General features: G+C 44.7%; 1 protein-coding gene across 6 annotated transcripts in view; it reads right to left on the minus strand.

The window, feature by feature from the left end:
• Positions 1-22,892, minus strand: part of DNMBP (dynamin binding protein) — a 120,448-nt gene that overhangs the window by 24,020 nt on the left and 73,536 nt on the right. The window contains exon 1 of one of the 6 annotated variants that reach the window (XM_035027005.1): positions 18,149-21,148. The exons of the other annotated variants lie outside the window; for them this stretch is intronic. Coding sequence (XP_034882896.1) covers positions 18,149-19,304 — 1,156 coding nt within the window. The 5' untranslated portion in view covers positions 19,305-21,148. Of the gene's footprint in view, positions 1-18,148; positions 21,149-22,892 lie in introns of those variants that run through there. 6 annotated transcript variants of the gene reach the window in all.

Here is a 22,892-nt window from a genome sequence, read left to right on the forward strand (position 1 = left end):
AAACGAAAACAAATATGTACCTTGTCATTAGCTTTTACAATTACCCATTAGTTAGCTATGGTGAGATTTATAAAGATGGGATGGCATTTGTTCATTTAAAATAAACATTAAACACTAAAATAAACACTTGAAAAAAATTCCAACAATGAAGCAATCTCTGTTCAGTTTATTTCAAATGCCTTAAGATCCACTTAAAAAAAACTACGATTTTGGTTAAGTCAATATACTAATCTGGGTGTGATCACAAGAATATTTTTAGCAGATCTAAGAAGCAAAAACACACATTTGCACTACTTATGGAAAACTAGGCTTTCACATCAGATTTCAGTCTTCAAAAATCTTCCCCACTGCCCCTTCTCTAAGAACCTAGGAATTCCAATGTTGAAAAAAGAATGCAGGGGCGCCTGGGTGGCTCAGATGGTTGGGCGTCTGCCTTCGGCTCAGGTCATGATCCCAGGGTCCTGGGATCGAGTCCCACATCAGGCTCTCTGCTCCTTGGGAGCCTGCTTCTCCCTCTGCCTCTCTCTCTCTCTCTGTCTCTCATGAATAAATAAATAAAATCTTTAAAAAAAAAAAAAAAAGAATGCACCCAGATTCTGGTTTCTAAAAACCACTCTCCACTAAAAGAAACCAGAATTCCTTGGAGAAATAGCTAATTCCAAGATTGGGGCAAGGACAGCATAGGTGAACCAGAAACATCTAATGGCAGAAAAGAAGAAAGTGCCCAACACGATGGAGGTATTTCCAAAAGGCACGGAGCCAGCTTCAAGGGGCTCCCATTGGCCAGATCTGGTACCATTTGAGTATCAAAGTAAATAAGCACCGCAATGGACTATAATCCCTTGACTAAACTAACAACCCATGAATTCATATTGATAACATATTTGCACAATTTTGAGTTAGTGATTACAAATTACTTATTAATTACAAAAATGAAAAATAGTGACTATATATAGTGGAGAAAGGGAGAATATGATCACTGAGCAAACAAAATTCACATCATCAATAAAGGACAAACAGACATCATGTCTTTTCACTTGTCATATCTGGAAACAACCCAATATCCCTGACATGGTATCCCAGTCAAAAATGCATAATCTGAAACAAATCTTGAGGAAACATCAGACACATGCAAACTGAGGATCTGTATTCTTCAAAATGTCATGTTATGAAAGACGAAGAGGGGCTCCTGGATGGCTGACTCCATCTGTGGAGCCTGTGACTCTTGATCTTGGGGTCATGAGTTTGAGCCCCCCACTGGGTGTACAGTTTACTTAAAAAAAGAAAGAAAGAAAGACAAGCCTGGGAGACAGTCCCCAATCAAAGATGACTGAGAAGATGACAAATAAATGCCATGTGTGAATAGGAACTGAGTCCTGATCTGGGGGAAAAAATTGCTACAAAGGACATTACTAGGGCAATTGGTGAAGTTGTAATATAGACTGTAAGTTAGATAAACGATTAAATCAGTGAAAAATTTCCTAAAGTGGCAAATCTATGTGGTCATGTAGGACATCCATGGTTCATACAAAATACACACGGAAGCTTAAGAAAGGACATGATATATGCAACCTACACTCAGTCAGAAAAGTGTGTGCGTGTGTGTGTGTGTGTAGAGAGAATGAACACAAAACCCAACAAAATGTTAAACATGGATGGATGTGAATAAAGGATATACAGGAGGTTCTTTGTACTACTGCAATATGTGTAAATTTTGTATTATTCACAATAAAGTTTAAAAAGACGTAATCGGGGCCACCTGGGTGGCTCAGTCATTAAGCGTCTGCCTCCAGCTCGGGTCATGATCCCAGGGACCTGGGATCGAGCCCCGCACTGGGCTCCCTGATCAGCGGGAAGCCTGCTTCGCCCTCTCCCACTCCCCCTGCTTGTGTTCCCTCTCCCACTCCCCCTGCTTGTGTTCGCTCTCTCGCTGTGTCTCTGTCAAATAAATAAATCTTAAAAAAAAAAAAAAAAGGACAATCGGAAAATATCTTTCTTAAACTTCTTTTGGTAGAATGAATGACAAAATTTCAAGCATAACTCTTATTGCACTAGAGTGCTAAATCATAATCCCAAATCAATTGTAGCATATGTAAAATTTATTTTCAATAGCCTTGTTTCAAATTTTCTTTGCAATTTCAAGCAATAGGATCTCACTGCCAAATATGGTTTCATAAGTGGCAAGTTGAGAAGAGAAACTCATTTTTAAAATTTATTACCTTCTTTATTTAGGGATAATTGACATAATATTCACTTCAGGCATACAACATATAATGATATGTTATTTTTAGAAGACACTCATTTTTAATACAGGACTAAAAAGCTCTGAAAGGGAGAACATTTACTGAATTCCTACCACGGGCAATGCGCTTTACATACTTATGTCCCTGAACTTATTTAATATTCATGTCAAAACTCTCAAGTTGTATTATTACTTGACTTAATAGAAAACCTGGGTTTTGAGAGGCTGACCAACTTGTCCCAGGTTATGTAGTGAGTAAATGGCAGTTCTGGAATTTTAATCTAAATGTATTTCAATCCAAATCCTCTGCACTTAATCCTGTACCATTTTGCCTCCCTAGCCTGGAATCTCAACTAGAAAAGGTCAGGGGTTTATATGCCTCAAATCTTGAAAGTTCCCTGGAAACTATTCTATCTCAGGAATCAAAGTTCTATTAATTATAACAGTTGAAAGCTTAAAATACCACCAAGTATTTGTCAATCAAAAGCCAGCAACCTACACTAAGAAACTCGGATTTTTATTTTTATTAAAAGAGAAAAAAGAAATGGTAACAATTCTTTTAAACTAACAGCATGATGCTTTTTTTTTTTTTTTTTTTGCAGGTGCATGTATAAACTCTTGGACTGCCTTTAAAACAAAACCAAAAACACTTTATTTAGCATGATTTAAAATCCCTGTGGAAGGTATCTGCAATTTTGACAAAATTCTACATGTTTCTGAAGATGTAGGTGACCCTCAAGCTCTAGAGACATATTAATTCTCAAGATTACGTCAAACTAGAAATATCTGGCTTGAAATGACTCCAAATGTAAAACCCCTTTTCCATTATTCCAAATACATCCTAAGGAAAAAGTCTGATCTAAAATTTCAGGATCTGGGACGACCGAGTGAGAGAAGGTGGCCTCCTCCCTCAGTTAGCTGCAGTGGAGACAGGCTTGGAATCTTGCTCTACCCTGCTCGAGCTGGGGAACCCCAGCAAAGGCCACTTTGACCTCTGGGCCTCAACGTCCTCATCTGTAAAATGAGGGTAATAGTGCCTGCTCTGCCAAGCTGTTGAGGGAATAAACAAGGTAATAACTCGACACAAGTTAGTTCTTCCCCCACCATGGGTCAGAACATGCTGTCTGCACCAGATTGAGGTAAAATGCACCGAGTAGAAATGCTCTGTCCAGACACTGGAACACTCCACTTTTCTCTAAGAACAATAAAAGCTGAGGAAGCACATGGAGGAGGCTGAGGCCAGTACCAGCCTACACTGCAGTGTGCAGACCAGCTCCCACCTTCTTGCAGGGATGGCCCTGGAGGAATTTAGGAGCCGGAGCCAAAGCTGATGGCACAGATTTACTCTCTCTGATCAGACAATTTGTGCGGGGTTGTTGTTCCCTTTTGTTCCCCCTTCCCGGTCCCAGCACCCCCACAAAGTTCCGATTCCACCCCCTCTCGAGAGACCCCCACCCCGCATGTTAGTGTGTGTCCCCAGGCTCCTTCCTCGGCGTGGTAAGGAAGGGGTCCAAGGAACCCGCAGCTTCCCGCAACTCCACAAGCCACCCTTTGAAAGCAGAGTCACAGAGAAAAGCCACTCACTTCTGGCCTTCCTCTGAAAGCTGGCTCTGGGTTTGGTGGGGAAAATCTCTGACCTGCCGGCAAGGTCCCCAGCGGCTCAGGCTGCCCCACCTGCCGCCACGGGCTCCGGCGCCCCGGGACGCACCTGCGGTGCCAAAAGGCCACGGCTGGTGGGAGAGGACGTGTGGGTCCCAGGGTAACAGGCGGAGCAGAATCTTCCCAGAGCTCTGGAATGCTCCGCAACCCCCAAATCCTTTGAATAGGGTAGGCATTTCCCCCAGGCTTTCCCACATTTACATATGAATTGCCCAAGTCCCCCAGGCTATCACGGCAGGGCCGGTTCTAAAGGATGGAGCTGGAATCCTCCTGAGGGGAACGAGCTGCAGGCTGCAGCCCAGCTTTGCTCAGGCTCAACACCTTCCCCTCTCTTCTCCCTTTCCTGGTCCTCAAACAGTCACAATTTCACTTCAGGAGTTTTTAATCCAAGAGTAGTATTCTCACTTTGCCAACCCCTACTAAGCTTTGTTTTGGAGGATGCTCTTTTTAGGGAAGGATTCTGAAGGCCCATCCGTCTCTCACTTACGAGGCCATGCTGTGAAGTGGGTGGCACTTGTCTGCTTTGCCTGCCCTGGGACCTGGCTTTCTGCAGCACCCCTCCCCCTAGGCTGGGGCTTTGCCCAGGGACCCGGACCTCCTACTTTGGGGACCTTACCCTACAGCCATCAGAATGCAGATCTCAGCGGGCTGGGCCCCTCGCGGCAAGAACAGCACAGAGGGATTTACAGGGACTGGGAGGCCTGCTCACAGCTCACAAACACTTACTTACACTTTGAAAGAAACCAAGGAAAGGAAAGTTGCAGAAAAAGAGGGCACTTTGTAAAAACAAAACAAAACAAAAACAAAAACAAACCCAGAAAGAGAGAAAAGGGCAAAGAGAGCAAAAAGAAAAGCTGCCTCAGGACAGGGGCTGGATTTGGGGCAGGAGGTTCTGCAGGCGCTGAGTCAGCACTTCTCAATCTCACAAGAATTAATGTCGCACCAGTAACTGAAAATCAAGTGTCATGCTAACTAAGAAACGCCTCTACTGGTGAAGTCTGGGCAACCTCAGAGATGGCAGCCTTGGGTAAAGAGCCCTTCCCGCTGCGGCTGGAGCAGCCCCTCTCTGGCCGTGAGGCCCCCTGCGAGGCCCCGGCTGGAGAGCCACGCTGTGGCCTCCCTGGGCCGGCTCGTGCAGCAACTCTTAGCTTCACATTTTAACAGGTACTCACAGGGCCCTTACTGGGTGTGTCGAGCCCTGTTCTAAGCACTTTACAAACACTAGGGTATGTAATCCTCCTAACAACCCCACCATATCCCCGTCCCCACTGTCCGGACAGGAATGACGAGAAACTCAGTTAACCGGCTCAGTAAGCGCAGGACTGGATTTGAGCTGAGCGGGCTCCCGCCTCCGGGCCCCCGACCAAGAGCTACTCTGTCTGCGGGCAAATCCTGCGAGCGCCGACCGGAGCTCTACCTGTGGGGTTTGGTGGCCACCGGGTAGCGAATCGCAAGACAGAGCAGCTCTAAAGCACAACTTAACTTCCGTGGAGCCACCGTTCACCCGCCATGAAGCCAACAGTTATGTACTTAAGCACATCTGCATATGTCCACGTGATTCTATTTATAAAACCCCACTTGGTAGAATGTCAATAATCCCTCAGAATCAAATCTAGTAGCGTCATACACAGTAAATATTCCACAGTATTCTGGGTAATTTATGGCAGAACAGACGTGAAACAAAGGAAAAGGCTTATTTTATCCTGTCTTTTGATGGCTTTCTGACTTCCACATTAATCATCTTCCTCAGGGAAGGGGAGAGCGCCCCTTCAAGAAACCTCAGCTCTCCAAGGGATAGGGCAGCAGGTAGAAACTTGTAATACTGTGTCTACTTTTTTTATTTTTAAGATTTTATTTATTTAGGAACACCTGGGTGGCTCAGTCGGTTAGGCGTCTGCCTTCGGCTCAGGTCAGGATCCCAGCGTCCTCAGATCAAGCCCCGCATTGGGCTCCCTGCTCAGTGGGGAGCTGGCTTCTCCCTGCCTGCCACTCCCCCTGCTTCTGCTCTCTCTCTCCCTCCCTCTGACAAATACATAAATAAAATCTTTTAAAAAACTGTTTTAAAAAAAGATTTTAATTATCTGAGAGGGAGCGAGAGAGAGAGAAAGAGAGAGCACGAGCAGGGGGAAGGGTAGAGGGAGAGAGAGAAGCAGACTCCCCACCGAACAGGGAGCCAGACGCAGGGCTCGATCCCAGGACCCTGGTATCATGACCTGAGCCGAAGGCAGACGCTTAACCAACTGAGCCACCCAGGTGTCCCTACTTTTTCTACTTCTTAAAATAAAAAAAGTCAAACCTTGTAACCCAGGAGTCTACTTTTAGGAATTCATTATGCATAAATCATTGGACAAATGCACAAGATGTATAGGTAGGGATGTTCTCCAATGTGTAAAAAAATTCAGAAACAACCTGAGCAGAAACAGCCAAACTTTCTCCCCAAAGGGGCCTGCTTAGGGGCGCCTGGGTGGCTCAGTTGGTTAAGCGGCTGCCTTCGGCTCGGGTCATGATCCTGGGGTCCTGGGATCGAGCCCCACGTCCGGCTCCCTGCTCAGCAGAGAGCCTGCCTCTCCCTCTCCCTCTGCCTGCCACTCTGCCTATTTGTGCTCTTTCTCTGTCAAATAAATAAATAAAATCTAAAAAAAAAGGGGCCTGCTTAAATAAATTATGGCATATCCGTATGACAAAATACTATTATAGCCACTGAGATACAGATTTATATTTATTAACATGGAATGCTGTCTGTGTGGTTAAATGAAAAAAGCATATTACCAAAGAGTTTATGAAAGAATTGCAATTTTGTTAAGGGAAAATACTTTCAGTAGGTATATTTGAAAATGAGAAAGTCTTGACAGTGATGGAAATTCTGATATTTTTTCCTTTCTTTGACTGTATTTTCTAGTATTTCTACAGTGAACATGTAACGTTGATAGAAGTTGAAAGAATAAAAAAGTAGAAGAAAGAACATTTGCTATAAAATGAGAATATTCTAATACCAACAGTTCTCAATTACTCTGTTAATCCATTCAAACTCTTTCTTCACTTTTTAATAATCTGAGGTCTCTTTCCTGGCCCGGTCACTGTAGACTGCTGAAGACGGTGGGTCAGGAGACACAGCTCAAGTAACAATTTGCCAGTCTCCTAAGAAAAGCAAAACCACCACTGTCTGCTTAGCAATCTCTTAGAAAACCCCGAGAGAAAACTGTCTTTGTAAATTTGCTCATCCCCCCCCCCCCCCCCCCCCCGGCCCAACCAGAGCCATGAGAAATCCTGGTTTTCCGATTTTCCCATCACTCCAGCCGGGCCACCCAGCTCCCACCGCATCTTTACCTTTAGCACCTACAAGACTCCAATTTGGAGGTTTGCTCAAACTTGTGGTGCTGTGGTCCCTGGCTTTTCTGCAGGGCTCACAGCCACCCAACTTCAGAGAGGAATCAAGCCCATTTAGTTCCCAAATCTAACGGCAACTGAAAAAACTTTCCCTGTGGCTTTTGCTCAGTAACTGCCCGCTGACTTTGGCAAGCAGCCTCTAGCACAATCCCTACTGGGAGGGTTTCCACCTCAGCGAAACTCAGCTCCAAACTTCTCATCTGCCCCTTCCTTTTTCCAGGCCCTATCCAGGCATTCTGAGGAGCCAACGAGTCAAGTGCCCCATGGACAAGTCTGCAAATCTCCTATACTGCCAGGATGGGAAGTTTAATTCTAGGACCAACTCAAACACCATTTTTGAACACTTACCAAATACACATAACTCCTAGAGGGGTGTGCTGTTGGTGGGACATTACTATTACTATCTATTCCTTAGGCAGCAGAAGTGAAATTATCAAGAGAGCAAAGACAGTTTTCATAAAATAGTTCACTAGGAATAAATTATCAGTTTATAAGAGGATTTTGATTATAGTCAGCCAACAAAACTCTATACGAAAACCTTTATTATCCAAACACACACACATCTAACGTTATATTTACCAAGCCTCTTGAGGGAAGTTATTATTGCTCTCATTTTACAAATGAGAAAACAGGGACACAAATCAAAGAAATGGCTCAAGTGCGACCACAGGGCTGAGAAAGCTGCATATTCAAAACCAGCATCCAGGGCCAGCACTTTCCATGAAGGGTCAAGGCTTGTTCCAGATTACATGTCTTCTCCCTATGCACATGGCCCTGTCTGGCATTATATTTCCAATTTTAGTAACGACACTACAGTGATGTTTCAAAATTTGCTCATGTCCGTGCCCCTCTGGCTATTTTTCTATCCTACTCTATAAAACTAGACTTTCTTCAGCTTCTATGAGGTGGTTTACTTTTATTCCTTCCACTTGCTGTCATAGTATTTTATGTATCCTTTATAACTGTGCAACCCCCCCCAATCAATTCACCTGAATCATAATCCTGTTCAAGTTCTAACTACAAAACTTTACAAATATTTAATAGGGAGCTACCAAGCAGAGTGCTAGGCCATCGGGGAAGTAGAAAAAGTTGAAATGCCCTCAAAAGCTTTCTTTAGTCTCATTGGGAAAGTCATGTCATCTCTCCTGTGTTCAGGAACAGCAAACAGAATAGGGTTAAACTGGATGGTCTTTAAAGTTATTTTCATTTGACTTAATGAATCTAGTTGAACAGGCAAAACGTAAATTCATGAAACAAAAGAATATTGCAAAACAGAATCAACTTAAGCATTAGGGTTTTGGTTATATTTATTTGAATGAACCCAATCTATCAAAATAAAGATTCTTTCCAAGTGTGATCTGATATTTTGATGGTAAAATCTCATTAAACTCAGGATATCTGACATTATATACTAGTATCTTATTTTCTAGCTGAAACATGGGAAAAAAATAAAACCTCAATACAAGGGAAATATAAATCAGGTTTTCCCTGGGAACCCAGTCATAAGTGCCGTGTTGGTTTAAACAAGCTCCAGGCATCCCAGGGTCACTCCATCCCCCTATATCTCCTCTGGCTTCCATTCCTGAGCTATAAGTGAAGCTGCTTCTAAGATCTTGAGAGCGCAGCAGGTGTAGTGAATAAAATACTCAAAAAAGCCCTGGGATCTAGCCCTGCTTCCCCTCCTTCCTGTGTGATCTCAGACATGTTACATGACCTCTCTGGGCTGTTGTTTCCATGTATATATAACAAAGGGGTTGGGCCTCGTTGGTCACTTCCAAGATCTAAACTCTTACATGCCGTGCTACCCTGCTACTTCACTTACTCCTCTCAGTTTGGAGTAACCACATCACCTGCTAACTACTCCCACAAGGAGTGGCAGTTGGCATGTAAGGCCTCTTTGGACTCACCTAGGCAGTTAGCCACTTCCTCTCCGCGAGCCCTAAGGACGGGCCCTTGCTGCCATTATTCTGGAACCCAGCACAGCGGACTTCCGGTATTTGGTCCCTTCTTCATCCTTGAACATGACAAGCCCAGCTTGTCTCTCTGCCTTTCTGCTCACCTACTGTCCTTTAAGCCCAGCTAGATGAGGGGCCTCTCCACTCCCTGTATTGGTCTTTTCCCTAAATTTCCCTTCTCAAGCAGCAATACAAAGTAACACGTACTATTTTATCTTTTTTTTTTTATTTTAACATTCCCAAGTCACATTTATTCTAGGTGTGTGATGCCGGTTCAACCTTTGAAAATCAAACAATGTAATTCACCACATCAACAGGCAAAAGAAGAAAAATCATATGACCAAGTCAATTGATAGGGAAAAAAATACATTTGAAAAAATCCAACATCCATTTATTATGATAAATAGGAAATAGGAAAATAGAAATAGAGTGCAATTATTTCGACTTGGAACAGAACATGTATTAAAACCCTACTTATCTTTCGGTATACATATTCTGTGCCCCAAAATAGAATATTTCATTTGACTACACACATTCACTGAGCACTTATGATATGCCAAGTTATTAGGTTCTGGAAATACTATCTTTACCACTGTCACAGAGCTTAGATGTTACTGGACTTCTGTGCCTAATGTATACCTAATCCATAGGATTTAGCACAGCAACTGGCACTTAATAAACGGCAACAATTATTGTAACTTAGAGTGCCTGAGCATTACTCTGCAATAGTTGGGATAAAAGACACTACCCAAAGATTTTTATTTTATTTTATTTTATGTATGTATGTATGTATGTATTTTTAAAGATTTCATTTATTTATTTGACAGAGAGAGACACAGCGAGAGAGGGAACACAGCAAGAGAGGGGGAGTGGGAGACGGAGAAGCAGGCTTCCCGCCAAGCAGGTAGCCCGATGCGGGGCTTGATCCCAGGACCCTGGGATCATGACCTGAGCTGAAGGCAGACGCTTAACGACTGAGCCACTCAGGTGCCCCAAAAGATTTTTAAAAATCATGAACTATCCTAACTTTTATGAAAATTTCAGTTAAAATTTAGGACCTGTGGCACTGGGGGTAAATCAGGTTTCAATCTCCCTCTAAGCGGGGCAGAGGCTGGAGAGCAAGACAATCAAATTCCCTACCTCCAAATCACTGAGGAAAGAGCTAGAGGAATTCTACCATATTTTTTGTCTAAGTATTGCTGTGAGGTCAGCAGTAAGTAGATGCATCTTCACATTTCAGTAGATGCTAAGATGCGCATTTGTTTTTAAGATTTTTTTATTTATTCATTTGAGACACAGAGATAGAGAGAGAGCATGAGCAGGGGGAGAAACAGAGGGAGGGGGAGAAGCAGGCTCCCCGCTTAGCAGGGAGCCCTATACGGGCTCGATCCCAGGACCCTGGGATCATGACCTGAGCCGAAGGCAGACGCTTAACCATCTGAGCCACCCAGGCGCCCCCATTTTTTTCACATTTTAACATCTCTAAAAGCAAGATGTGTTTTCCAAGTAAGAGCGTGTTAAAGTTTAATTAGAAGTCATCTTTTTAATGGTACCTAAACTTATTCAGTGTCTTACAGTAGATGGTGTTTTAGATTCAATGAAACACAATACATTCCATCAGTCTCCTCTCAGTTCACGATTAGAAGGGGTTGGTTTCTTGATATGGTGGAACGAGGGCCACTGTGGAGCCATGTGTACAAACATGTTCCTTCTCACCAGTAATCACAGTGCGTGGGCACCGTCACAGCCTGATGGTCATGCCCAGTGTGGGCACTGCCTGGTTTCTCAGGAAATATCAAATTGGAAAATTCTGGGGCACCCACTCTATGGGTGAGTCAAGTTCCTGAGTCCTCACTTTGACATCCCATTTAAGGCCAGGCCTGCCATGGTTTTGCAAGTTAGCTGCTTTGATTCACCCCTCCTCCCACTGCGCCCTCTAACAGCCCTCCACAAGAGCACCTCTTCCTATCCATGCTCAGTGGATCCAGCCTTTCCTTGAGATCTCTTGCTTTAAGAGAGACCTGCAATCTTCCCAGGCTAATCTTCCCATGTTGCCAATGAAACATTATACAAAGACAATTTAGGTAATGGCTTTAGAGAAAACAAACAACCTGGCTTGAGGATACAACTCCTGATACCAGGGCAAGGTCTCTGGGATGGGTGGGAGTCTGTCAGACTGGATCATTCCAACCTCAGGAGGGCCTTATTTCCTCTCAGGCTTCAGTCACCTCCCAACCTTTGGGGATATAGGGCCCTACATGTATGTCCTTTTGCCTCCACATATTTACCCTTTTCTTCTCCTTTCCCTCCTGCCTACCCATCTATCTTCCAACAAGCAACAACACCCTGATTTTAAAAAGTAAGCGCAGGAAAGCTTTGTCCAACTCTGTGCCCCCTCAGCTACAGTCACAAGTCTTTGATTCTTTTTGTGAAAGGTCTTGGAAGAGTGGTCTTCATGCCCTCCTTCTATGACCTCATCCCCCATAGAAGTCCTCTGTAAGTAATTCTGAGTCATCACTGTTCCAGCAAAATTGGTCTTTTCAGTTGACCAATAAGCCCCTCGACAAATCCAATGGCATTATCCTTGATTTCCCTGGGGTACTTCAAAGCATTGGCCATTCTCTCTTCTTTTAAATTCTCTGGTTTTCTCCTGACCTCCTCACATGATCTCGCCCTATCCCTCCTCCTCTTGCTCCCAAACTGTGGCTCGGTTCTCAGACACCTGCCCTTCTCCCCAGTCGCTCCTTGCCTCACAGAAGGCATCTACACAGAGTTCCAGTGATTACATCTGAGAGGAAAACTCAGCACATGAGGCCTGGCTCACCTTATTCCTCAAGCTCTGGTCCAAACTGCCATCAGTTTCTAAGATTTCAGTACTCCAGTGATCTCCACACTGTGTTCCTCTTTGTCACTGCAACTATGTGCCCTTGCTCAATCAGGAATGCTCCCCCTGCTTCTCTCTGCCTACATCAACCCCCATTCCTCACTCTCTTCAGCTTTAGCTCAAGCTCAAACATCTTCTTAAAGCCTTTTCCTACAACTCAGGTAAGGACTGAGTTTTCCCCCTTCTGACTGGCCACAGCATTCACTTGTGTACTTTAGTACATGATTCCTATTTTTGCATTTTACCTCACCAGTTGATCTGTAAACTCCCGTGTGTGTGTTGGGGTGGGGGAGGCATCCTTCTCTGGATTCGCCCTGATGCTTGGTACAGTGCTAAGTACTGGCTACTAAATCCCTGTTGAACTGTATGCAGAGGGGATGCGGGGTCTCTGTGCTGGTGGAGTGATGGTGGCGGCTCATGTTTCCTTAGCATTACTATGTGCCAGGCTCTCCTGCGCTGTTCTAGGTACCTAGATAGCTATGAACTCACTTCATCCTCATAACACGGTCACGTAGGTACATCATCTCGTTTTACTGATAAAAAAACTGTGGCAGAGAGAGATTAAATGCTTTACACAAGGTGACACAGGTAGTGGGGGAAGGTATCTAACAGTCCCCCTTAAGGGACTTATAAAATTGTATCTGGATTATTTGTTTATATGCTGTTTTCTGTTCAAAACCGCAAGTTCCTGAAGGCAAGCACGAGCCCTACCCATCTCCAATGTCTCAATGAGGACACAACTGGCATTCTGGGCAGGACAATTCTTCACTGTGTAGGACGGGTCTACACACTGAAAACATTCAGCGTCTCCGGTCCCTGCCTTCTAAACAAGTAGTCCCCTGCACGCTGCCACTGTGACAGCCAAAGGATACCTCCACCCCGTTCCAAATGCTGGGGTCGGTGGGGCCAGCCATGCCTCAGAACGCCCGCCATCTCCAGAGCCCGCTACATCCCAAGTCGGCACCATTGGCAGCCGCCGTGGCGACGATTCACACCAGCTGACCCCCATCCTGGACTTCACGTCACCATTTTAGACCACGGATTTGTACCTAATCAATGAATGGTTAGTTCATATGATGAGGGCTAACTAAAAAACACCAGCTGAGTCATTTACACTCATCTCCCGGGAATCTGAATTAGGATATCAGGCAGATCAGACAGGAATAGAAGCTGTAATAATGCTCCAAGGCAGTGGTAGGACGAGTCTGGTTATGTGTAATCTAAAGTGAAGAGGGAGTAGAAACTATGAGTAAACGGGAAGTGTGGGTCTGCAGCAAGAGGAGACCAAGCAGAAGTTCAGGGAAATGCAAAAATGTCGAGAGAGAGAGAGAGAGAGAGAGAGAGAGAGAGAGAGAGAGGGAGAGAGGGAGGGAAAGGGAACGGCTGGTCCCGAGGACATCTGGCTCCAGCCCACTGGTATGGGAGCAGGAGCTCCATCCCTCCTCAGGATCTCCAGGTAATCGCGGTCTAACCAGAATGTAAACAGCGTTTGGAACTCAACACACTTCTGTGAGCTAAAAATAGATGAGTGGCTCTTGCTTATAGTAACATTATGAAATTAGAGGAAGCTGCACAAAGTGCTCTGGGAACAGTCAAGCAGGTGAATTAGAGTGGTCCTACCGCCACTACCTGTATTACTGAGCGTGAAACTCCACCGTCTGTTTTGCTGGCCATTTGTGACTCCGATGGGTACGTCCCCTTGTCTCTAGAGTGGCAGAGGCCTCACGGCATGTGCCACACTCACGCCTTGCCATCAGCATATGAAATCAGCCAGGATGGGGCGCCTGGGTGGCTCAGTCGTTAGGCCTGCCTTCAGCTCAGGTCATGATCCCAGGGTCCTGGGATCGAGCCCCGCATCGGGCTCCCTGCTCGGCGGGAAGCCTGCTTCTCCCTCTCCCACTCTCCCTGCTTGTGTTCCCTCTCTCGCTGTGTCTCTGTCAAATAAATAAATAAAATCTTTAAAAAAAAAAAGGGAAATCAGCCAGGATGAAAAGCTCATGTCTCGGATTGACTGGCAGACATTTTATTCCAATAATTTGAATCCAGACTGTAGCTACAAAGATATCATGTTCACACACTTGGAATGAAAAGAAACCTTGCCCCATAGAGTGCTAAACCCCAAACTATGTGTGTAACACTGGCAAAGTGCCTTCAAGTCTTCGCTACTTTTTCTCATCTTGGGAGAAAACAAAACAAGATTTTCCTGGACTCTGTTGGTCCACTGCAATTATTGTCCAAACTTTAAAGGAACTGCGTCTCTCTTTTCATCACCACTTCTCTCCTAAACTCCTTGTAATGTGCTCTTGGCCTCAGTTGTTCCTCTTCCTCACCCCACCCGCCAAATGCGAGGTCTTTCCTTGGTCCACACCCCCACCCTTTCTCTGCCGCAGCGTGTCACTCAGCTACGCCCCCTCCATTTGAAGTCGTTCCCCTGGCACCCCTAACACAGTACTTTTCTGCTCTCTGAGTTCACTGGTGTGGAAGGAGCTCAGAGCTGTGCTTCTGGCTTCAGCCCTGACGGTCTGGGCATCGGGAGACCTTGATTCAATTCCTGATCTAAGGATTGATTTTGGACATACATTTCAATTTCTCTGAGCTCCATCTCTTTGATTACAAAAACAGTGGGTCAGATTTAAGTGTTTTTCAAACATTTTTTTACTGTGGCCCCCACACTTCATACTGTGACTCAACATACACATAACACATAATATGTGTGTGTGTGTGTGTGAGCATGTGTGTAGAAGTATGACATACATACTTTTAGTACATCAGATGTGCTATGACATTCTCTATTCACTTCTATTTTATTTTTCAAAAATGCTAGTTGTAATCCACCGAATAGACTATAAGACCCAGTCGTGGGTGGTTACCCATTATTTATAAAACACGGGACTTGCTGATGTGTAGTGATACGGGATTCCACTGCAGCCCTCCAACCCTGGACCTCCAAGCCTTGATTCTCACCTGAATTCCAGTGTCCTATTTCTCTCTGTAAGAGTCCTTCATCCTGATATCCTAATATCACATAACTCAGTTAACATGGAATCTGAAGCACCAGGTCCTCTCCCCATCATAACCACTTATGTTATTAGCAAGCGTAAAATCTTCATGCCGACTTTTGGTCTAGCAATGGGAGAGCAGATTACATTGTACCAACCTACCTACTGAGAACTACTAGCAACTCTGAATAAGGCATTTTTTTTTCAAAGTAACTATGTGAAGGCATTGGAAAGCAACCAAAAGCAGGCCGAAACTAGAGGGGATAAGACTCAAAACAAGGGAAGCAAACTAGGTAAGATCCATATTTACCCAATTCTTATCCCCTGAAGTCAATCCCTAGTCTTCCAGGATGTGGGGGAAATAAAGCAAAAATGGTGAAGTCAACAACTGGCAACTTTCTTGGGCTGAAGAGTCAAAGGCTCACATCTGGGGCTGTGAAGTGGCTAGATATTATGGGAGAAATGGAAAAGAGGGAGCCACAGAGACAGCAGCCCAAAATCTGTGCAGAAATTCCCCTCAAATCCTTGAACTATGTCTGCAGGTGATGAGACTCCAGGAAGCCAGCAGAAAGCAATAACAGCTGGAGGCCCAAGAGCCTGGCAGATATTCACAACTGTCTGGCGCTGAGAAGACACAGCCTGAAATTTGAGTCCGTCCAACTTAGGAGGTTCAATAAACACTCTGGCTTTCCACTGAAGCCTCAAAAGAGCCATACCTTAGGAGAGGGGCCGCACCCTAGGACTAAAGGCAAAACTGTAACAGACCCGCCCTAGCCACACTGAAGACTGAGGCCGTCATAGGACTGATAAGGCAGGTGAGGGAAAGGACACATCCTGATAGAAGGGCCTGGTTTCTAGCTCAAGAGACAGACTGGAGCAGCCATTAAACAGTGCTTTGTTTCTCAGAAGAAGCAGGGGGAGGCGGGGGAGAGTGGGAGAAGAGGGACGGGGTGCTCCCCTTGGATAATCACACCTGCAGAGACAGGGTCTGAGGGCAGATGTCCCATGGGGGGGTCCATCTGGATCTCAGGAGAAAGGGGACCTCACAGTGACAGGCTGGTGGAGCAAATGATAAGGGGGAAGGGAGGTGGATCACCAAGAGACAAAGAACTCATAATTTATGAGCACCTACTATGTTCCAGACATGTCATTAAGTGCTTTATTTATGTTCTCTCACCGACACAGGTAGTATTATCTTCACTTTATAAATAAGGAATCCAAAGCTCAGAGAGGTTAGGTAATTCACCTAAAGTTACACGATAGTAAATGGTGGGGCTGAGATGTGAACTCAGGGCAGAAGACAGACTCCAACACTTGCTTCTTTCTGGAATTACATGCTGTAACTGTAACGTTCGGGAAGGGCAGTGGTGTGTGAGTAAGCCAGCAGCAAAGAATGGTAGAAAGCAAAAGGGTTTTCGGGCAGACTAAGATTCTGTTACAGGTCAAGGAGGATCCTAGAGGTACAAAAAAGGGGTGTCAACTGAGCTAAATACGAATGCACCATCAAAACTTCAGTCCTCGAATATAAAGAGAGAGAGTTATAAAACTGGAAATGACAGAAGGTGGGACTTAGCTGGTGTTAGAGAGGTCACAGGGCAAATTGCACCACTCCGGAGCTTGACTCTTGTTAAGTCAGACAGAGTAAACACACTCTGAGGCTTAATACAATAAGGAACTAATGATAGGAAACAAAGTTCATCTAAGGAACAGATGTGGGGAAAGGGAATAGGAGCTATACGAAAACAAGCAATATAAGGAATCAGAGAATCACTTGTGTGTGTGTTGTTGTTGTTCTTGTTGTTTTGAGCTGGAAGGACTTTAGAGGTCATTCATTCCCTATCATCTTAGAACAAAAAATGCACCTAGAAAAAAGTGGCTAGCTGTTAAATACCTGGTCTCCCAACTAAAACCGGGTTTGGTTTCATTCTTACCTTTACAAATGCAGGTGGAGAGCCTGATTCATCTGCAACAATGCCCTGGAAATTCTGGTTTAGTCAAGCCTGTGTTGGAAAACCACAGGATAAACCACTGGTCGTTCTGGGATCACAGACCAGGGACTTGTGTCCCCGACAACAGTGAACCTATTCTGAAGATCTAGACGAGAGACTTTCCACTTTGGAGGAAGGTGTGAGATGGACTTTCTAAATCGTTTACATTTTCTGACTCTAACCCCTATCCTCTGGTCATCACCTACACTCCCCCAAATTGGCCCAAACCAGAAAGTTGGCTTGGCAGGAGAATAGCATATACATAATAAAAATAAAGGTCTAACAGGGAGTCCAGAAATTATAAAACAACAACAAAATAAAACATAGTTCATTTCAGAGAACTGGAGAAGACAAACTGGCAAGAAAGAAATAACGTCAAAGAAAGAAAGAACGAAAGAAACTCTACATTATAAAAGACTCAATTAATACTCATGTTACAGATAAGTTAGGTAAGGCTAAATGAGATGAAGTAATTTGAATACACAAAGCATCATGTGTATGAATAAAGCACCATGAAGAATATAATCTTCTGATTTCCATTCACTTAAGATTCCTGAATGTCAAGACATGAACACTCTATAAAACAAGTTAAAATCTTCTTCTCCCTAATGTCTAAAGAAGTGTAGGGATTGAGAGAAAGAACATGCCAGGAAAGTAAATTTTCTCTGGGTGCCTCAATAATGAACTTGCCATCCCCATAAAACAAAACAAAACAAAATATTACAGTACAAATGGAAAGATATTTGGGATGAGAGACGCCTGACAAAACCGAGAATGGTAAAGAAAGTTCCCATGAGAACATGGTCTCGTTCTGGAGGCCACGGTGCATATTTATAGCACTGTACAGGTCTTGCTCTGTAAAGTGCCTCCCAGAGGGATTAAATCTCTAAGGTTGTTCTCATTCAAGCCATACTTAAATAAGAATTTCGAGGGTCAGTTTCCTTAAATGCATGAGTGTTCCTAGTACTGGTATAACCACCCCTTTTATCTATTTTCAGGTTTTATCCTTCTCAAAAGGATGACTGAGTTCATACCTTGAGTTTTCTTCCTGTTTTGCACAAATTCTGAGCGTCTCAGGCTGCTGGGTGCCGTGCGGCGGAAGCAACTATTCCTTTTCCAAGTCTCCAGGCCATTTCTTTTTTTGTCTTCCTCAAACTGCCAAGTATTCTTCCCTAATGAAGGACCCTGAAGAATGCCACAGTGATCTTCTCCCCGGCCCCCTCTCATCCACTGACTCTGCGGACTATCTGGGAAGACGCCCCTGCTCCCAAGCGCCATGGTTCCTGCTTTGTCAATGCCATTATCCTCCCAATTCTTCATCTGATGGACAGAATCTGTCCCTCTGTAATTCTGAAATTTATACTCACAGTTGGCAAATAGAGTATCGTAGCCTTTATGTTCTGTGTCAAAGTCACTCTGATCCAGGGCATGAGTCTTTGCGTTGGGACAGATTTTACCATTTTCACAAACCTTTCTGTCCCCTTCATGGTATTTGAAAAATTCTTTACCTTCACTGACTCCATCCAAATCTGGGAAGTCCACAGACTGACCATTAGTATAATTCCCAGGAACCTGACATAAATTGTTGCGGTTTCTATAATAAAAATTAGCTTCTTTACAATCCTCAAGATTATAATTAAAATTCCTGTAGTCCATGTGCCACTTTTCAGGTTGACCACAATTCCCCACAGAATCATCCAAACCACTGTGGCGAGTGCACAATTCAGTTTCTTTAGAGTCCTCAGGATCAAAATTCAGATTCTGACCATCCGTGTGGCCATTCATGTCCCCATACCCTCCAGCTTTCCAGCCTTCTGAGCTGCCTGTAAGTCGGTTATCCTTAGTCCCCGGGCTAGAACCCGCATTTTCTGAGTTCTTGTAACCATCACAACCCTGAGCCATACTTCTGTAGTTCATACAGTCCTTTCCACTTTCTTCCTCTTCCTCATGGTCCGAGTAGCTTGGCTCACTCTGCTCAAAAGCCCAGTATCCACAATGTCTTTTTCTATAGGGCCGATTCTGCCCCAAGGTCCAGTGTCTGGAATCCAAGCCACCTTCTCTGTAAAGTCGATCCAGCCCTGTAAGGTCCCTCTTCTGTAGACTCCTGTGGTCTTCATACTCCCAGCTGGAGCCCCAGTGCCCTTTCTTCTCCGTTTCTCTTTCTTCTCTAACTTCTTGGGTCTCCCACATGTTCGGTGTGCATAAAGACACGCGTTTTACTTCCTCCTTCCATGGGCCTGGGTGGGGCTGAAATGTGGACAGGTGCAGGTTAGCCTAAGGCTGTATCTGTCCTTCTGAAAATGTCTCCCCAAGCGCTCGAGACACTCTTCTTACTCCTCCAGCTGGAGTCCAGAGAGATGTGGAGTTATTTCAACCTCAGGATCCAATCAGTGAGCTGCTATATCTTTCCCCACAGAGGCCAGAAGATAATTAGTAACTAGTGTTCATGTGATTGGAGTTGGCAGCTTTGTTCGGTGTTTCCCTCAAGCTGGTCAGACTGGCTTGGCTGCTTTCTGTGCCGAAGGGAGAAGTATTTTGCCGTTTGAAAGGTTTTGTAGAAAAAGCAGAGTGAGCGAGAACAGCCCCCTTTAAAAGCCCAAGGTAAGGTCATATATCTCCTCTGCCTCTTTAGATATTTCAGTCATCAACCATCAGTATAAATAATGTTTTTGTGCACAGCTCAACACATGAAACATGTGGACGTTTCCCATCCTTCAAGTTCAACTTTCTAATCCCTGGACATCTGAAACTCTGGGACTCCCTTCCCCTCCTCTTCCTCCTTTGAGAGTCTGCTTTTATGGGAGTCAGATTACCAGCTGGTGTACCCTCAAATCACAAGTGGTTTCAACTCCCACCTGCAGACGCATGGGCACATCCCACTGAAGGAAGAAAGAGAACTTCTTTTTTACTCCAATCTGGTGCATGGGTAATTTTAAAACTGTCCCCTAGAAGAATGTAGTTATGCCTGCTTTCACACTTTCCTTGATACTTGCCATGCCAGAGAAGCATGAAGACCATTTCCTGAATCTCTTTTCCATCCAATCACCCAGCATATTCAGGAACTGGGGAATAAGGTTAGAAATCGGAAAGGTGCAGATAAAAATACCTATTTGGATCAACAAACATTAGATGGGTGCCTATTACAGATGAGGTATTGCAGAAGAGAGAAAAAATGGACAAGTTAGCCTCTGCCTCTTGCAATGCAGGAGCAATACTCTAAAGGAAAATCAAATGTGACAAGTTCTATAACAAACACAAATGGCAATGACGACAGAGCAGGGTCCCTGGTGGGGCAGTGGTGATTTCACAGAAGGGGCAGCATTGAGCAGTGCCTTTGAGCATGAGCAGGATTTCCACAGACTGTCTACAAATGGAGAATTAGGAAATGGGGAACAGTTTGAAGGACAAAGTAGAAAAAGTAACAGGAGATAAGGCCGGAGGGGTAGACTGGGGCAGATCCCAAGGGATCTGAATGCCGTTTACTTCATTCGATGGGGAGTACCATGCTCAGAGACAGGCTTTAGTAAGATGACTCTTCTCGCTATCTGGTCATCTATCCGACGTCCAGGAATGATTCCTTGAACCTCTGCCTAATCCCTATTTGTGAAACAATATACAATATAACTGTGAGGAGACCGGGGTTATATGCTTTGTCAATAATGAGATGTTTACTCTCGGACAAACCACTTACTCTCTCTGGGACTCAATGTACCCATCTGTAAAATGAGACAGCTGGCCCCCATGACTCCCAATTCCTTCAGTTTTAAAAATCCATGGTTCTGTTTTCCTCACTACTTCTTTTTCCTTTCTCAAATACCTAACGTGCTAGCATGCACCTTCAGGATTCTCTACTAGTAGTTACCAAATCAACCTCTGGATTGCAAATCTGATTTTCACGGGAAGGTCTCTGTCCGCTCTGTTCCCTCACACCTAAACCAAGAGCGGAGACGGCAGCAGCCCTGGCAGCTTCTGGGTTTTCAGTGTGAAGATGCGCTATGATCAGCGTGAGGGTTAGGGAGCGGAGAGGTTTTTTTGTTTTTTGGGTTTTTTTTATCTTCAGTATTATCCTTACTTTACTGCAGATAAAGAAAGAGTCTCAGAGTTTGAATAACCTGGTCACATAAGCTGGTACAAGGTGGGGTTACAACCTGAACTCAGATTCATTTGACTCTGTGGCCCTAGACTAATAGAGGGTATCTCAAAAACGTAGGAAAACCGTAATTTCCCTCAAACCAAGCATACAAACAAGTAAATGTAAATGCTCTCATGGTCTAAGTCAGAGGTGGACCCCTTCTGAGGCAAGTGTGCGCACACCGCCGCCCCACCCTCCCCACCACCGCCATTCCCTCTGTGTCTCCAGTCCCAGCCACGGCCCCGCCACCCCTCGCCCTCCACCCCCTGCCGCAGGGCTGTCCCTTGCCGCTCAACCACAGTGTGCACCCAGACTGGTACATAAAGTAAACCGGGCACACTTTTAAATATTGAAAGCAAAGATGAAGCTTTCCCTAGCTGTTATGGAAAACAAAGTTCCTTTCAGCAACTTTGTATCTTTGATAAAGCTAGCTGGGTAAGAAATACACCTAGTACAGCCACCAAGAGAAGAGATAAAAGAGGCTAAATTACAGGTACAAAGGATATTAGCTATAAAATGACCCACCAGAAGAGGTTATGTGAAGCTAAAAGAAATGACCTTTGAATAAGAGGAGAGTGAGTAGCGGGTTATAGTCCGAGGCTCCCCACTCCTACCCCAAACCCATCCCATCATTCTTTTCTAAGTCCTACTGCCTTCATAGTTTGCATAAAGATGTAAGCTGCCTCAGCTTCACTTCCATATTGCTGGCACCCAGAACTAATCCGAAGCTGTGAATGGGGTGCTATTTTCATATGATAAATCTGTGTGCAAAGACATGGGGCCTGAGGGAAAGGGGAGGAGGACGACTTTTCTACTTTTCTCAATCCTGGTATCACTGGCAAAATTCAACCCTTCAGATGGCATCCCTCTCTGTCGCTCTCCCTTTCACGGAACACAACCGTCACATCCCACTGGCTCTTCCTGAGGCCCTTACGCAGCACTGTGCCCCAATGTTTGCTGTTTGTCACCAGAGGGTGGGCGACCGGCTGCAGTGACCATCCATGTGTGCCGTAAATGGAAATATTGCTGTACGCAATGCTGGAAGGGAAGCCGGGCAGCAGGATTTGGAAGAAGACAGAAAGGGAGAAGGTGCAGGAAAGGTAAAGGAAGAAGAGGGAGGAGGACAGGAAAAGAACCAGCAAGAACATGTGCTTCCCTACTTTTGTTAATGTCTCCGTTAACTGTGCAGACCAAACCTCCTCCACTCAGGTGCCCGACACTCCGGCACGAAGACTGCCCCAGTGACATTCTCCGATTCCTACAGTTCTTGCCATTTTCCAGAGCACTGAGCAAATCTCTCTCTCATCCCACCCATGTTACTTTATTATAGTTGTTTCTCTCCATTTCTTACACTGAATGCTCCTTGCAGGCAGGAACCATGTCTAATTTATAGGCATGCGCTAGATGCCAGGCAGAGGGCAGGATAGCTTGGGGGTTAAGAGCGCAGCTCTGCAAGGCCTGGGTGTGAGTCTGGACTTTGTCACTCACCAGTGGATAATCTTGGGGAAGTTACTGAGGCTGAGTCTGTATTGTCATGTTTTCATCTTAAGCACAGAAGACGTGACATTTTTGTGGAACAGGACTAATTCTAAAAAGTATCATTACTGAGAAATTCCCACTACCTGGAATTTGAGACACTTTTGTTC

The sequence above is a fragment of the Mirounga leonina genome, unplaced genomic scaffold, assembly GCF_011800145.1.
Source record: "Mirounga leonina isolate KUSES-001 unplaced genomic scaffold, KU_Mleo_1.0 Mir_114, whole genome shotgun sequence".
NCBI lineage: Eukaryota > Metazoa > Chordata > Mammalia > Carnivora > Phocidae > Mirounga > Mirounga leonina.